This window comes from Meleagris gallopavo, chromosome 5 (genome assembly GCF_905368555.1).
Source record: "Meleagris gallopavo chromosome 5, MGAL_WU_HG_1.1, whole genome shotgun sequence".
Lineage (NCBI taxonomy): Eukaryota > Metazoa > Chordata > Aves > Galliformes > Phasianidae > Meleagris > Meleagris gallopavo.
In genome coordinates this window covers 12,608,595-12,625,881 of record NC_139408.1, presented here as the reverse complement: position 1 = coordinate 12,625,881, position 17,287 = coordinate 12,608,595, and the positions used below count along the sequence as shown (strand labels likewise).

General features: G+C 49.5%; 2 protein-coding genes across 3 annotated transcripts in view; one reads left to right on the top strand and one right to left on the bottom strand.

Annotated features, from left to right (window-relative positions):
• SLC67A1 (solute carrier family 67 member 1) overlaps positions 1 to 13,982 on the top strand; it is a 48,713-nt gene extending 34,731 nt beyond the window's left edge. For both annotated transcript variants that reach the window (XM_085224285.1, XM_031553440.2), the window contains exons 9-11: positions 7,084 to 7,185; positions 10,272 to 10,392; positions 13,737 to 13,982. In XM_085224285.1, the coding sequence (XP_085080411.1) occupies positions 7,084 to 7,185; positions 10,272 to 10,392; positions 13,737 to 13,924 (411 nt within the window). In that variant the 3' untranslated portion in view covers positions 13,925 to 13,982. The remainder of the gene's footprint in view (positions 1 to 7,083; positions 7,186 to 10,271; positions 10,393 to 13,736) is intronic.
• A 659-nt stretch (positions 13,983 to 14,641) lies between these two features.
• Positions 14,642 to 16,122, bottom strand: PHLDA2 (pleckstrin homology like domain family A member 2). Its single transcript, XM_085224286.1, has 2 exons — positions 15,583 to 16,122; positions 14,642 to 15,080 (listed from the first exon to the last, which is right to left on the bottom strand). The coding sequence occupies exon 1, from the start codon at positions 15,987 to 15,989 to the stop codon at positions 15,591 to 15,593; it is 399 nt and encodes a 132-aa protein (XP_085080412.1). The 5' UTR covers positions 15,990 to 16,122; the 3' UTR covers positions 14,642 to 15,080; positions 15,583 to 15,590.
• Between the last annotated feature and the right edge of the window lie 1,165 nt (positions 16,123 to 17,287).

Genomic DNA, 17,287 nt, shown 5'->3' with positions numbered 1-17,287 from the left:
GAATGCCTTCCTTTCCTGGGCAGTGCTGCAGAGTTCCTGTGTGATTCAGAGGATCTCCCCATCTGTGAAATAGCAATTTTAGTCCCTTGTGGTCTGGATCTGGCATTGTGTTGGTCTCACACCCTAGTAGAGCACCCAACAGGCATGGTCGTGCATCGATGAGTGGGGTGAAACCTCTGGATCTGAGCAACCTTCTCTGTGCTGCTGCTCTGGGAGGGGGATATTTGGTGGTCTGTGCCTCAGTCCCATGTGCTTCGCACTTGCTGTCGTTTGCATTGGGAAGGGAACCAGCTTTGCTGCTGCAAGTGAGGTGATCAGCAGCTGCTTCCCATAGCACACATCTGGCCCAAATATGAGGTCTCATGGAGGCCTGCTCTACTCTATTAGTCTTCATGTGCTACCTCCTAGACCAGAATCTCTAGGATGCATTCAAGCCTTAGAATTGTCCTCTGAAGTCCTTTTCCCCCTCTGAATGTAGAGAGCACTTTAAGAACTCTTTATGTAGATATATCAGTTGAATCTGATGGTTGGACTACATGATCTTAAAGGTCTTTTCCAATCTTAGTGATTCTCTGATCCCTACGATATATGTCTGCATCACACTAGGGATTTCTGCATGGTTATGTTGTTGTTGTTTCAAGCTGGGTATCACAGGTGATTATAGCAACAAAGGTGAAATGATCCTTGTGCAACCTGGAAGGGACAGCTTTGTGTTGATCGATAGAGACAGAATGGTGCCGCTGGGTCTGGGATTTCTGTCTGTCTTCGTGCTGTTGTTTCCCAGCTTTGTTTGGTTGAAACTGCTGTAGATAAGGTTACCTGGTGTGCTGCGCCAGTGTGCCCTACAAATGGACACAGTCCTGGAAGGCCGCCCTTACTTTTCTCCCTAACAAGCAATCAGATATCAGTGCAAGCCAGGGACTTGGCCCTTCCCACAGTTCCAGGAGCTGGGTTTCATCCCATAGTGCCAACCATACCCATAGCCACACTGTGATCCAGCAGTGCCTCCAGACTCAGGTGCAGTATCTGCTTTACTGGGGAGGCTTTGCCCCAGGTGTTTGGCACAGAAATTGGCTGCTGTCAGCCAGGCAGCTCGCTTTCATCTTGCCATGCAGTTTCTGTCCATTCTGTTCAACAGCATGTGGCTCTGGACTTCAGAAATGCAGGAGTGAAGCAGTTGTAAGATACAAAGAAAATTCACTTTTTCATGGTGCTGCTTTGAGATTTGTAGACCAGGCATAGACTTGCATCCTGACTTTCTGATCAGGACTCTGGTTGGAACAGCCTGCCTCAAAGACAGTGGCTGAGCTGATGTTTTAGAGGTGCTTTCTGCTACGACCACACTGGTGGGAGGTGCATGCAGGAGATGTACTGTAGTGGCTCTGTCCCACCCCAGGGCTGCAGCCTCCATCGCTCTTCAGTTGGCCCTTCAGGTGTGTTTGTCTCTGTTGTGCAGCACACTGATACTGCAGGAGATAAAAATGCAGATTAGGGTGCAAGCAAATTCCACCCGACGAGGTGGGTGAATGTGATTAGTATCTGCTGACTGGCTTCCCCACTTCGCTTGCTAAATTATAGCTTTATTCATAACAAATATAATGTTCTTTTCAATGCATTTCATCAAGCAGATCCTCAGCTCTTACTTCTCATTCCTTAGTTTGCCATTCTATAGAATATTGCAGAGGGTTTTCTCCAGATTGCTCTGAGCCCCTTCTCATTTGCTCCCCCCTCCTGCAGCTGGAAATGGGCCACATCTGAGGGCCTTTAAAGATAGGTGTGGCTGTTGGAGAAGTGAAAAGGGGAAATAAAGAGTGAGCTGCATCCTGTTTACACAAAACATCCCTGTGGACATTGAACACAGCACTCAGGTCTGGTCTGCAGGGCAGGAGGGCATAGCCACAGCCTCCTGCTCTCAGCACATGCTGCCAAGGGGCTCAAGAGCTGCACACGTTTCATAGAATCATAGTATCATTAAGGTTGGGAAGACCACTGAGATCATCCAGTCCAATCCCAACCCATTCCCACCATTGAGCCCATTGAGCCATGTCTGTAAGGGTCACATCTCCACGTTTTTTGAACACCTCCAGGGACAGTGATTCCTGCTTTCCTCTCCTCCCCTGGGGATGTTACGCTCCAATTGCTTAACCTAATTTTTCAACTTCTCAGCCTCATTTAACCTACTGTGGTGAGAGGCAGCCAACGCATCGCCGGCATCTGAGTTTCTCACCCTTCAAGCCAGCTGCAGAGCACCTAGAGAGCAGATGTGGAATCGCTCTGAGTCAGCCTGTCTACCTTCAGATAGGCAACTCAAGAACTTTGCCATGGCTATCCCAAGGTCCTTGTTGTGTAGGGGGATCAGCGCAGAAGCAGTGGCCCTTCGGAAGGTGAGGGCTTTGTCCCCTGTGCAGATGGAGGATATCTGTGAGCATCTCACTTGCAAGAGGTTGTCTGGGGGACTGAGTGGCCCAAGCTTATGCATCTATTTAACGATTACCTGAGAGAAACCATCAGCTGCATCTATTTGCAGTTAGGCAAAGAGCATCTTCTGGTAGCAGAGAATATGGGGCAGGCTGGGAGCACGGTGAGGATGGGGAAGGGAAGGTTGGATGGTGCTGGAGAAGCAGAAAGCAGAGAGGATGAATCACACTTTGCACCCCAACAGCGTGTAGCTGGCTCTGGGCAGGAGGAGATTTCTCATGGGAAATAATGAAATGAAGATGGAAGGTAGGGAGCAGGAGGAGTGCAGTGCCTTGCTATGCAGAAATCCCCTTTGCTTGTGATATGTTTGAAGCAGTTTTGTCTGTTCACCAGAGGGTCTCCAGTGAGAGGTCTGAGAGCCCATCAGGGATGTAGTGCCTTTTGTCCTCCAGAGCTGTGATCCCAGGGCCTGTGTGGACAAAATCTCCCTCTTCTTGAGTGCCTAAGAGGAGTGTGGGATGTCATTCATTTTTTCCTCCAGAGAACGATTAATTTCATAATCACATAACATTTAAAATAACTGCATAATAGCCAGAAGCAGACCTAGGCTCTGTCTTTTCTTGGAGTTGGGAACGCAATGGCATGGAGGATTTCCAGATGTAGTACTTGTGTTTGGGAAAAGCTGCCAGAGGATTAGGCAAGGGGAATACCTGCAGTCCCTGGTTAGAATCTGAAGTCACATCTGATGCTCAGATTTCCAGGCATGGACAGGAGGAACTTTCCTTTAAGGATTTTTTTTTTTTCCATAAAGCACACAAAACAAAAACTGAAGGTGGGACAAAGGGGTAGGTATTTATTACCCTGAGGACCGAGAAATCATTAGACATCTGTTCTATTTACTGCACTTAATAGTCATTGTTGTACAAACCCCACCTCCAGCCATACAGCTTCTGGAGGGACAAGTTTGTACCGAGTGATTCTGGAAAGATGAGAGAGATTCCTGGAGGAGAGATTTACATTGCCTATCATCTTATCACCAGCCTGTCCCTCTTGCTTTTTTATTTCTCTCTGCAGCAAGAGGGATGATTAAAGAGCTAGGGATTTAATTACAGCCAGATTCGCCTGGGGGGAAAACCCACTCGGTGAAAGGACCTTGCAACAACAAACAGAAAGTTCTCCAGTTTCCTTGCTTTGAAGGATTTAGATGTGTGCAGGGGGTGGAGGTGGGGAGAAGGCAGGCGATTAGGCTGCAGTTTGCAAAACACACGCTGCCTCTGCCCTGTGAGGCCGAGTGCTGGCTCAGCAGTTCGGCTCTCCCCATCTCCTCTCCTTGCAGCCCAAACACCTTCTGTTCTTGTAAGGCGTGAATGACTTCTCATGTTCTTTCTGGCATTGCAGTCTCCATAAAATAACTTCCTCCTCCTTCCACCCAGACCAGCACATGGTTTTGTAACACTTTCAGCCCAGCAGGACTGGTCCCCACTGTTTGGTGCCCACTCTGGTCTTCCCCAACCTGTACCCAGCTGTGGTTCTGCCATCCAGCACCACTCTGGCCCTGGGAACTTCTAGGCTGGAAATAGAGGTCTTGTTGCTGGGCTCTGCCCTGTGCTTTTTTCAGTGAGCGCTTCTGAAAGACTCTGTAGGAACAGTCTCCTGTCCCTTGGCCAGAGGTTAATGTGGAAGACCAGCCAGACATCTGCTGGGCTTGATGGGACAAGGGGAAATGGTTTCATACTAAAAGAGGAAAGATTTAGACTGGATGTAGGGAAGGAGTTTTTAACAATAAGGGCAGTGAGATACTGGCAACTGCTGGTTGCCCAGAGAAGTAGTGGATGCCCCATCCCTGGGGACATGCAAGCTCAGGCTGAAGAGGGCTCTGAGCACCTAATCTAGTGTGGGTGTCCCTGTTCATTGCAGAGGAGTTTGACTAGATAGTCTTTAAGGATCCCTCCCTATTCAAACGATTTTATGATTCTATGGACTTAATTTTTTTCTACGTAACTACCTGGGGATGAATGCTGGTCCCATGCAGCAAGGAAACTGCTCTTCTGAAAGGTCTGTCAAAAACTAACACCTCAAACTTTCAAACAGCAAAAACCTTCTCCACTCTGTAAGGGACTGAGGAGAGTTGTTGCTGATATCAGCAAATTGGCTCTCCCAGGTGAAGAGGAGCTCTATTGGATGCGGTAATAGCAGAGGTAGTTTTCTACATGAGCATCTGACCTAGTCTAGTGGAAGGAGTCACCAGGGCTAAGCCAGCAGAAAGACAAGGAGATTTGGCTGTTCCGTATTCATCAGGAGACTTATTTGCCTTGACAGAAGGAGAAGGGGAAAAAATGGGTTGGTTTTTCCTGCGACATGTGTACACAGCCACGGGCAGTGCCTGTTATTTCACTTGCAAACAATTTCCTCTCCTTTTTGTTTATTGATGACAGAACACATTCCAGCCAGGTACAGCATCTCTGCCCGGCACTTCAAAGGAGGTCAGGTTACAAAGCAAGCACCATCCCTGCGATTAACTGCAGGAGGGACAGCCTGTGGGAGCCCAAGTGGAGGCTGCAAGCAAGGAAAAAACCCAGAACTCTCTCCAGCATCCCCTCTTTTCTAGTTTTTTTTTTCCTCTTCATCTTTTTCTATGGATTTAGGGAGCTTATTCAGTTGGACTAGGTGATTTTAGTGATCTTTTCCAACCCTGATTCCATGATTCTGTAATTCTATACATGGCTCAGGAAAGTTCTCTGCTGGAGGTGATGGGTTTTCAGATCTCATTTCTGGCTGGAAACATTTCCTGAGCGCCCAGCAACCGGAACTATTATCCAGTACCTAAATTCAGATGCTGGTAAATAGAGTCCAAACTCAGTGTGATGGATCTTTGTGGCTTATGGATACATTGGCAGTATAACCACACTGGGAATGGGCAGCAAAAGCTGAGGGGGCCCAGTAAGCATTGGAGAGGCTGGGGTCCATATTGCCCAAGGATGGCTGTGTGGTCTGGAACAGAACGCAAGTGACGGGGGCTGATGCATGCCGCTCCCATGGTGATCCGAATAGGCTTCCCCTGATGATATACTCCATGACTCAAGGACGGGCAGGTCCCAGGCTGCACCTCATGGTGAATCCCAGTTAAATGTACCGTTCAAGCCCAGGCAAATTGAGAAACCTTCCCTCTGGAGGTGCAGCAGAGCCAAGCCACGTTTGGGTGATGCCACCGCCAAGTGGAGTCACGCTGAGGGCGGGCTGTGCCCCATCCTGTGACTTGGCGTAGCCTGGGCAGGAGGGACTGAAAGGCTGCAAGATGTTAATGATGCTGCTTCGTTTGGGAGTTCTCAGCTTAATGAAGCGTGACTCAGCACCTCCTCCACCCACCTGAATTGAGTAGGAGCCACCAGGGCTGGCCTCTTCTTCCTCCCACCTGGCCCATGTCCATGGCAGGGCATGCGTCCCACATGACTCAGGTCACCCCATCTATGTCCCAGCCTCACAATGCACAGTCCCCAAGCTTACTAGGTGGGTGGCACAGCCTGGGAAAGCCATGTGGATCTCGTGCCACTGTCATACACATGAGCTGAGCTCCTCAGCCCTGCCCAAGGGTGGGACAGGGAACAGCAGGAAAAGCATGTTCTGGGAACCCAAATTTCTGCATGGCAGATGTGTCCCCATGTCAAAATTTGCTTGTGTTCTGAGGGAAAACAAAGGGGTTCATTGCGAGATTTTTCATTAAGTTGTAGCTTGTGGAAGAAATATTCAAATGGTACCTATTGCTCTTTAAGTCAACTTTATTATATTTTCACCCTATTGCTATTTGCTTTTTACCATTTGTTCTTGTTTTAGTATTTATACTCTGTTTTTTTTTTTTTTCTTCCTGACAGTTGGCCGTAGATTAGCATTTCTTTTTAATAACTTCCTTCCTTCTTTAATCCAGTTTTCCTTTGGTGGATTTTGGGTTCCTCCCTTAGGATTAACACAGTAAGGCTGAGTGTAGTATAATAGTGGCCCAAGTCAAATCCGAGCACCAAGTTTTTCTTTAGACTGCTCTCCAAAGCTATGTAAAAGGCAAATGCTCCCTGGGATTTACATTTTTGCTCCTCCTTTCCACCCCCTCTCCCCTGGTTTTTGCTTAAAATCTGCAAAACCAGTTCCCCATCTCTTGTGCCTGCTTGTACTGCTGCGTCTGGATATTAGCATCTCTGTCATTCTTGTTTCCTGTATAAAAACAATGAACTGCTCAATTTGTGTAGTTATAGTGTAAAATAATGGCAAGAGAAGGTACAGGAGAGGAGGTGTTCTCCTCCCCTGCATACAGTAGTGCAGTTCTGCTTTGGAAGATTTCACCAAATGATTCAACAAGGAAAATCTCAAGTTAAAAAATTCAGTTTTATCAGCAGGTGCCTTTAAGTAGTTTCAGTCGACACTGTTGATTGAGGAGTGACGAAAAGCTCATGCAAGCATCACTCAATAGAGAGATCATCATCTGACTAATCACTAAGATACAAAATGCTCAAAATCATGGTAAATGTCTTCAAGTCATTAACTGCAACAGCAAAGTCCCTTTTTCTCTTCCCAGGAAAGCAAGGAAATAATGCATTTTCTCTGTTTTATTTGCTCTCTGAGCTTGTTTCCATCAGTATAAGCTGGACTGACGCTGCCCATGCGCTTCTTCCTCAGGTTGTCCAAGGCCTGGTGATTGAAAAACTCACAAGCCGTTGCACAGAGCAGACCCTGCTCAGGCTGAGCATCCTCGTCTTTGCCGGCGTGGGGCTGGGCATGGTAAGACTTGCTGAGAAGTTATCCACGGGGCCTTCCTCCATCATGGTTTGCAGGTGGGCAAAGAGCCTACTTGTCACTGGCAGTGCCACCGCGGCCTTGCCAAGCCGGCTTGGGGGGAGCCGGCCGACCTGGGCCTCTGCAAACACACAGCATTCGACAAAGATAAGGAGCTGTGTGAGTAATAACTGCAGGGATTACAGAGTAATAATCCCGCACAGAAACCCATGCATCCGTCCTGAGTCACTGGATTTGCACAGAGGTCCTGCCTTCCGTCCTCGAGTGGCCCCATTTCCTGAACTGCCCAGAAAGTAAATGCAGATTATGGGGAGGAAAACCACTGTGGTTGTACTATACCCTGAGACAGCTGAGGATGTTTGTCTCCTCTTTCTGGCTTTGTTTTACTAATTCCTCCAAGCTTAGAGCATTTGGGGAAGGAGATAGCAAGGAGATAGCTCAGCTGCTCTGTTTTGGTATTACCCATCACCGTTTGTGTCTGGATGGGTGAGAAGCAGCCTCGGAAATCAACTGGGAAATCCATTGACAGCGGCAGCTCTACCAGCAACACTGTGACAACCAATAGTGCAGCCCAAAGGATGGGATGATCTGGGGAGAGTGATTCCCATTTTCCACCACAGAGCCAGTGGTGGAGGGACACATGAAGCTAATGTGGCTGTATAGAAAGGGGAAAGCGGGGAAGGGAAGTTGTTGGTTTGAGAGCTGACAATTACACCATGCCTGGAGGGTTGTGGACATCCTGACAGCGTGGCCTGGGGACAGGGGTCAGCAATGACATCCCACGAGAGCTATTCATAGGCAGATGCAGCTGCTGGCCCCGCTGAGCAAAGAGTCCTTATAAAGGATGTGACGGAAGTCCCTTGCTTTGTCCCAAGGCATAGTTATGCCCCATCCTCCTTCCTGCCCTCTGGTTCCCAGGCACTGGCTTTTGAGCCCAGCTGCTGAAACTGCAGGGTCTGCCTTCTCTGCCTTGGCAATTCTCCCATCTGCCCTGGTGGAGAAGGCTGATTTCTGCTCAGCCGAGGGTGGGTGGCCAATAGTACACTTCACCTGACCTAATCCTCCCAGGGCAGCGAGAAGATCTTCCCCAAGACATTCAGCCCTGGGTCTGCTCTTTCTGGCAATTTCCTTCAGCCTCCAGCCCGTGAGGACACTCTTAGAAGGAAGGGGATCATCACTGCCTTTTTTTTTTCCTACCACTGCTGTGTTGTCCTGCAATGACATTTGCCCTGACTAGGACTTACTCTCTCCCTGTCTGGATGTTTATGTACCAAATACCCGCTTCTCTGCCTTTGTTCTCCAGTTCCCTAAGCAGGAGTTCCTAGTTCTTAAGCAAAACATAGGTAAAGTGCCCCTCCGAGGAGAGAAACCTTGCCCTGTATGAGTCCAGAGGGGAACTAGGAATAAACCTCACTATTTCCAAGTCATTAGTTAGCGATGGCTCTGGGCTGCTCCATCTTCTGTAGCCAAGAGGCACAGACCAGATTTTATGAGCAAGAACCCCAGAGAATGAAAGTTCTGGCTTGGCCAGTGACTGAGCTGTTTTCCAGCCACAGTAACGCACCTTGAGACGAGGGTGAGGGCAGAGACTTGCAAGAAAGCAGGAGTTTCCTTTTCATGCCCCAGAGAAATCTATTTATTTGACCAGCAGGGCTGAGAGCCGCTCCAGCTCCGCCGCTGAGGGATCCTCACCACTTTTGTTTTAAGTATTAAACAGCTGGAAGGACGTCTTCACTAAGAATATGTGCAATAACAAAATCATTACTCTCCCTAATTATGCTCGCTAATGTGCGCCTTATGGCCGGAAGACCTATTCCAGATTACTGAATTTGATGAATTTATTAGTAAGGAAGCAGAAGAACAGGATTAGAAATCCCAAAGGTATGGTATTACATAATGCTCCAGGTTCATTTATTTTGACAAGCTTAGTTTGGTTTTCATTACTTATGATAATGAACTGAAATGCCTTCTCTAGGCTGTTTTGTATAAGTAATGGAGGCTTCCTGAAGTACACTGCATGCATCTGCTGCAGAACGTTTCCTTAGGACTTGGACAAGAGACAGAGTCCTGGGGGAGGGTGCGGGGATGTCACTAATTCCCAGACACTAAAAATACCCACGGCAGTGCTGGAGAATGTGCTGCCAGATTACAGGGCAGGAGCTGCTCCTTGTGCTGCATCCTTAGAATGATTCCCAGCAAACAAATGGTGGAAAAATAATGGAAAAGAAGGAAAAAAAAGAGGGGAAAATAGGCAAAAATGAGAGAATGCAAAGGAAAAAACAGGGAAAACAAGGAAATCCAGGAAAAACCATAGAAAACAAGGGAAGACCATGGTTAACGGGGAAAAGCAAGGGTAAACAGGTTGATACAAGGGAAAAGAGGGGAAAACAAGGAAAAAAGTGGAGAAAGAAGAGAAAACGGGAAAACGAGCAAACAGGTTAAAACAGCGGAAAATAGGGGAAAAGGGTGGTAAACAGTGAAAATAAAGCTAATACAACAGAAAACAGAAGAAAACAGCAGAAAAGAAAAAGAATGGGAAAACAATGGAATGAAAAGAAAAATCGGGGAAAACAAAGAAATACAAGAGAAAACAAGGAAAGATTATGTAATACAAGAGTGAAGAGTTAGATACAAGGGAAAAGGGGGGGAAGCAAGGGAAAACAGTGGAAAAAAAGAAAGGAAAATGGGAAAATGAGCAAACAGTTGAAAATAGTGGAAAATAGGGGAAAACAATGGAAAATAGGAAATGAAGAAAAGGAAAAACATGAATAAACAGGTGAAAACAGCAGTGAAGAGTTGAAAACAAGGGAAAATAAGTGAAAATCAAAGAAAACAAGGGAAATGTGATAAAGGGGTGGGAATCAAAGGAAAACATGGGGAAAGCACCGGAAGAAAAAGGATGGAAGGCCTTGAGATGGTCAAAATGGCACCATCACAAATCAGTTGTGGCTCCCACAATTTACCTAAAAGTCATAGATTTGGCTTGAGATAGTTTTCTGTATTGCTTCTTGCTGCAAAGCTGCTCTCTGTGCTCTCTAATGATCCATGTTCCACTGTGTCTTGTCACTTAGGCCCTGATGAGGACCGTATGGCATTACTGCATCATCGTGGTGCCGCTGGTGTTTGCCTTCAACATGCAGGGCACCATCACTGACAGCATTCTCACTAAAGCTGTGCCTTCCTCTGACACTGGTAAGACTCATCACAATCATCAAACTTGTCTTTTTCTCTTCTTTGGGTCCATCAGGTAGTGGTGTTTGAACAGTGCTGAGTAAGCATCTTGCTCCCAGGCCACCAGGCACTGGGCTTTTATTAGGCCTGGACCTTCAGCACCATTTGCCCTGCACAAGGTGAGGTCCCCAACCTGATAGGCCTTGTTCTTTGTTGGCAGTTCCCTCACAAAGCAGACACTGACCCCAATGCCATCGTCCCTAACTCAGCACCACGCCATCTCCTTTACCTCTCTCCCCTTTGGCCATGTTTCTGTGAACAGTCACTGCATTTCTCTCTACACTGGGGCACAAATCTTCACACATGCAGTATTTCTTCAGTTGACAAAGATACTTCCATGCAGGATTGTACTCAGAAGCAGATTTAGAGTCCATTAATGAAGTTTATAAAGCACTTTGGAGATGCTTCTGTATGAAGAGCTTTTCTAATGTCACTCCAGTAGTTTATTTGTAGAATTGAAGATTGCCTCTGCTTGTCCTTCATGGCAGGGGAGTTGGGCTAGATGACTTTTAAAGGTCCCTTTCACCTCAAATGATTCTATGATTTTATTATAAATGCTGGGATCCCGCAGTGTTCAGGCACAGTGCTTCCACATGAGAGAGAAGCCCTGGCAAGGGATGGGGTGTGCCGGGAGCAGATCTGCTTCATGGATTGGAGCAGCACTCATCAGGCAGGGGGAATATTGGAGGAAGGGCACCAAAGGGCTCTAAGGCATGAAGCAAGGCTGGAACTCATCCAGATTCTGCTCAAAGGGGCTTTGTAAGGAAAAAAGGAGCATTGCTCGGCTGTTAAAGCCAGCCTAGAGGCGAAATTCAATCAGAGAGGAAAATGGGTTTAGTTGCCTCACCCTGGTCCTCGCTTGCGTATGTTGTTACGACAGGATGGAATGGACGCAGATGGGCGGGATGGAGACAGCCTGTGGGGTGGCAGGAGAACATTTTGGGACATTGGGAGGGTATGGGCTCTATTGTTCCCATCCATCCCAGGCTGATGCCATGCCACATGATCCTGGATCAAAACCAGGTATGATGAGGAGGGACACAGCTGGCATGGAGGATCGCAGCATTGGAGGAAAACCATCTTCATTGGTCCTTCGACATGCTTCCTCCTTGCGGTGTTCCCCAGGGAGGAGGCTCTGTTCCCAGGCAGGGCAGGAATGTCTGACACAGCAGAGCCGTGGCCCTGCAAGCTGCCTCCCTGCAGCAGCTGTGGTGTGGGTGTCCCTGGGGGCAATGCCGCCATGCAGTGCCGCCCCAGCACAGGGGTACTGCACCCAAGGGACGCCGTTAAAGCTCCTTCCTCTGCCAACCCAAAACTGGCTCTGCAGAGGACCCATTTAAGGCCACTCCTACAGAGGCTGATGAATTCCACAGAAGGAAACAGAGTGAAAATGATTTCATTCGTTTCCCTTTGATATTTTTTTTTCCCTCCCCATCTTCAAAGGCAGGAAGGGAAAATGTTGCACGGCACACATGTGTGCTGCTCCACCGGGTGTGTGAGCTGGTGGGAGCACAGCCCCAAGCCAAGGCGGGCCCACAGCCACACAAGCACTCCTTGTCCCCCGAGAATGGGGGTCTTGTTACTGCTTTATGCATGGAGGCAGGGAGGAAGCAGAGCAGGGCAGCATCCTGGACCCATATCTCGTGATTTAATTTGCACATCAGGCACAAAGCCTTAGGAGAAGAGCCTGCAGCGAGGCTCAGCCACCGGCCCCTCAATCTGGAAGAGAGGAGAGGAGAGGAGAGAGAGGAGAGGAGAGGAGAGGAGAGGAGAGGAGAGGAGAGGAGAGGAGAGGAGAGGAGAGGAGAGGAGAGGAGAGGAGAGGAGAGGAGAGGAGAGGAGAGGAGAGGAGGGGAGAGGAGAGGAGAGGAGAGGAGAGGAGAGGAGAGGAGAAGCTTTTTTGCTGGTGTTATGACTTGTTCCTGTTAAGTTAACTGGGATCCATCACATGAGCTTGGAAATGGAGCAAGGGCTGATTTACAGTGTCTCAAAGCTCCGGGGTATCCGACACGAGGGATCTAATTTAAGCCCATTAAATAGAAATTATCTTTCTCAGCAATGGCCTGCTGAGGAGAGCCCAGCCTTTCAAGAGGACGAATTTCAGCTCAAAAAAAAAAAAAAAAGAAAAAAGAAAAAAGTGCCTCCTCAACCATGAGAGCCAGTTTGGCAATTGCACATAGTAATTAGTTTAATTCAAATACCCAGAGGGAAAAAAAAAATAATTGCAAAACCTGCCCAGAAAGTTTGGTGGTTGTGGGATTGTTCCCATTGGCAAAGGGTCAGGCTGAGGATCCACCCATCGCTGTTCCCATGCGCAGGAAAAGCTGGGCAGCTCTTCAGGGAGACTTCCCTCTCTGTATGTCACATCTACGCCCTCAGTTTGGGCTCACTGCACAAGTATTTTAAGCATTTTTGACAGAAGTGCAACAGTTCCAGGCCAGTGTGACACCAACCCATGTCTGCCTGTCTTCCCTCCAAGCTGGGATCATTTCTTCCATATAGATAGCACACTGGGATCCATGCCTTGCAAGCAGGACAGCTTCTCTCCTCTCCTGAATGCCACAGATGGTGATTCAGTCGTGTACTGGTGGAAAAGTGATGCCAATAGCTCAGAATTGGTAGTAAGAATAATGACTGAGAACACCATTTCCAAGCAGGACCTAAATTCCTTGCCCGTACTTAGTGTGGGCTAATGGAGTTCTGGCCTGCATGGTGAGAAGCCTAAGGTCATGGCTGCATCTCGTGTGACATCCTGGTGGAAAAACCTGCCCTTGCCCCGTGGAGGTGCTTCCCTTCCTCCTGTTCACCATGTAAATGCATGCTCTGCTGAAAGGAGAACCGGCCGAGCCAGGTGGAAGGCTCCCATTGCCATCCAAATGGAAACATCCACTCCATTCGCAAGGCTGTTGGGGTGATCTCACGGGGGCTGTCTCTACTTCTGCTTTTAGTTAGCTATTCTTAAAGATGTAGTTAGACCTTTCTAGCTCCTGATGCACTCCTAAGAGCTGTTCTTCTGCCCCATGAGAGAGAATACATAGCAATAGCTGCTTGAGTGGGCTGGGACGACTCAGGTGCCCACAGCTGCTAATTATGATATTGAAAAGAATTGCTTGCTTTTCTTTGGAAGGCTTCAGAGTGTCCCTGGAAGCTGCCCCCATCCCACCCCACCTCACCCCATCCCATCCGAAAGGGTTCAGGAGCATCTCCCAGTGCCAAAGGTTCCCATTGATGGTTTGAGGCTGCTTCCTACCGCAGCAGAGGGAAGCTAACAACTCTCATCCTGACATCTCTGCTGTCTCTCCTAGGGGCCATGCTGGGGATCTGCGCCTCTGTCCAGCCCCTGACGAGGACGGTGGGCCCAACCCTCGGTGTCATTCTGTACAAGCAGTTTGGAGTCTCCTCCTTTGGCTACTTGCAGCTCATTGTCAATGTCGGTTTGTTTGTTTATCTCTTAAAGAGCAAAAGCCCACTGAGAGAGACAAAAAGCCACTAATTCACGAAAACTTCCTCTTCTCTTTTTCCACAGAAATAAAAAAAGGAACGTTGTTGTATGTTCTCTGGCATTCTTGTGCTGGAGGCACAACCCTACACTGAGCCCCTTCTGCTCTCACTGCAGGCTGCTCATAACTAAATGCCTTGCAGCTGCCTCCAGTCTCATGCAAGAACTAACTGATAGTGGCAGCAGGAAAGTTACCCAAAGGGAGTTCCCAAGCTTAAAGCATTTGCAGAGAGCACTTTGCAGCCCTGCCTGCCAATGGAGCTCAGCACTGCTGTATGCTCTTGAGCGTACAGGTTGGTTAGTAGGCATTGAGCCTCACGAGACAAAACTTCAACAGGTTTTATTCCCCTTTCCAAAGGAGCCCAGCTTCTTGGACTGCAGGAAAAGAGCACCTCGCTCATTCCCAGACACTTTATCTAGAGCTGGGGCAGGCACCGGCAGGCAGAACATGGTATGGTTGCAGGGAGCTTTTGTGCCACCTCTAGCTGCCATTACTCAACTACACAAGAAAATATCCCAAAAAATCCCTGATTGGGCACACAGAAGGCTCCTGCATTCCCTCCCTGGCCCTCAATGCATTTTTCCTCCATGCTCTCCCCCTGCAGATGGATTACTGGGGGCTTCTTCACCCCACAGCCCCATCCAGGCCACTGCTGCCTTACAGCCCCCACCCCACAAACATCACCCACAAAGTCACCGCACCGCCACGTGTAGTAATAAAAAGTGAACATTTCAAGTAATTTATTTGGAATGGACATATTAATGCAAAAGCAATATTAAGACCAATAACTGCTGAAAGACATTCATCAAAATAAATACAAATATAGATACTACAAATAATTTAAATTGTGTCAAACACCACCAGTCAGTGTTGAATCTTCCTTGCGTCTCATAAATAGAAGAGAACCGTTCGCGAAGCCGCGCCACCCAAAGCACGTGGGCGCTTCGCTGGAAGTCCCGTATGAAAGTCTTTGGTTTTTTCTTTTTCAAAATGCATCTCAGGCAAAGCTCAGGGCTCTTTGCTCAGCAGCCTCCACAGGCCTGGAGAAAACCAAGCTGCTCCCAGCTATCTTCCGCGCTTTCCTTCATTGGTACCCTGTCCCTTTTCAGTCCAAGACACTTGCTCTGGTTTACCATCCAGCGGTACGCTCTGAAGACAGCAAGAGGAAGCAGGTTAGTTAAATGAAAGGGCAGGGGAAGAATTAAAATAAAGGGCTCTGAAGGGAGAGGAAGCACTCAGCACTCATCACGGCATCTGCGGCGTCTCTATAGGGCGTTCGGCAAGGAAAGCGCTGCTGAGTGCCATTTCCTACCCCGATAACTCTCCGCCACAGACACGTGTCTGCCTACCGCTCAGCATTCCCAGCACCGTGCCCATCTCCCACCCGGAATTCCCAGCACGGGGTTCAGGAAAGGTGAGTGAGCCCCAGGAGTCGGGCACAAGAGCCGCAGGCACAGCACACGCTGCGCTCAGGGTGCGGCACCCGGCTCTGCGCTGGGAAACACGAGGAGCGGCCGTGGGAGCCCCATTGCCTTGCTGTGGCACCCAAAGCACGGCGTGTAGGGGATACATAGGTAAGGATTGGCGTGCAGAGGTTAGAGGTATCTCTGGGGGTTTGTTAAGGGTGGGAGGAATGGGGGTGTGAGCTCACCTGGGGGCTCAGGGCGCCCGGGCCAGCCGCCGCTCCTGGGTGCCCGCTGCCTGCTCCATCTCCTGGCGGCTCTTGAAGTCCTGGATGGCCCTCTTGTTCTGGAAGTCGATGAGAGCCATGGTGATGGAGGCGTTCCAGCAGCTCTGGTCCGGGCACCGAAAGTCAATCTCCTTGCGGTCTTTGGTGACGATGGTGAAGTAGATGTATTTGCCCGTGCGCTCCACGCAGTCCACCTTGAGGATGGAGCCGAAGCCCAGCTCCTTGCCCTTGGCCCGCTTGTGCCCGTCGGGGAAAAGGCTGAGGCTGTCCTTGGTGAGCACTACCAGCTTCTTCTTCCACAGCTGGAAAAGGCTGTCGCTCCGCTTCTCTAGCTCGCCCTCGCGGATCACCTCGGCTTGCATCTTCATCCTCCCTCCCTCGTTCCTTCCCTCGTCCCTTCCTTCCGTCCTTCCCTCGCTCCCTCCCGGCTCCAGCTCCCCGGGTTGCGCTGCTCCCACTGCGTCTCGAGCGGCAATGACTGAGCCTGGCCTCGCCGGGACCAATTTATTGCAATGATTCAGCGCCGGGCGCCTTCCGGTGCCTCCCCCGGGAGTCCGCCTGCCGCCCCCTCGCCGCCCCGCCTCCCGCCCGCCCCCGGCCGCCGTGTGCTCCGCTCCGCCCCGCCGGGATGGGACCCACTGAGAGCGGAGGTCTGTAATGCTGCGTGGGACGCCAGCCTCGCGGTACCCTCGCGTCTGTGTCCCCGTTGTGTTTCCGTGGTGGGGATGGGGTGGCTATGATGGACCCCCCCCCCCCCCACTTCGTCTCCTCTCCGAAGCGTGCTCAGTCCCAGTGCCATCTGCCCCCCTCCCCAGAAGCCCCACAGACGCCTGGTTTGGACCCCAGCCTCTAATTTGGGTCCTGGCCAAGCGCGTTCACTTCAGCTCCACATCCATGCAGCATCACCGCGAAGCCTTCCCTCACTTTCTCCTTGGGGTACCCCACCTACACAGCTCTGCAGCAGCACTGCCCACCCTTATCGTTCTCACTGTCCCCCACAATCACTCCATTTACCCCATTTTCTTCCTCTTGACCCACTCCCTCTTTCCAGGTCCAGTTCCATCAGTTCCTAGGGTCTGACTACTGCACACTGCCAAGGGGCCACTGGGGAAAGCCACAGCATCAGGATGTGGCACCCATCAGCACTGGCATCCCTTCCTCTGCACCGCACTGATTTTGCCACTCTTTACAGCACTGGTTTCCCTGGTCCAGCACAATAGCCAACGGCAGCAATTCATCTAACTTCAGCAAGATTTAGCTTTTCCTTGCCAAGGGAATGGTCCAGATTGACACTATCTGGACAAATACTCTGGCCACTGAAATGTCAAAATTCCTGCCCAAGAGATTCCATAAGAATAAGGGATCTGAAGCAGGTAGGACCAGAGATAGAGCCTGAGTTTTCATTATTATTACTATTATTATTATTATTATATTCTAAAAAGGGCTCCAGAACGCAGCGGGGAAGGGTCTTTGTGCACAGGAAATGGGACACCACTTCAAACAGAGCAATCTGGCAGGAAAAAAGGAGAGCTACAAGAAACAGCTGCAGGAAGGCCCCCGGTCTGGAAAGCTACAGGACGCAGCATGTCTGTGCACACCTTGCTTCAAACAGTCTGGTGCAAAGCAAAATCTGCTTTTCAGTGAGGCTCACACCTGCAGGTCGGGG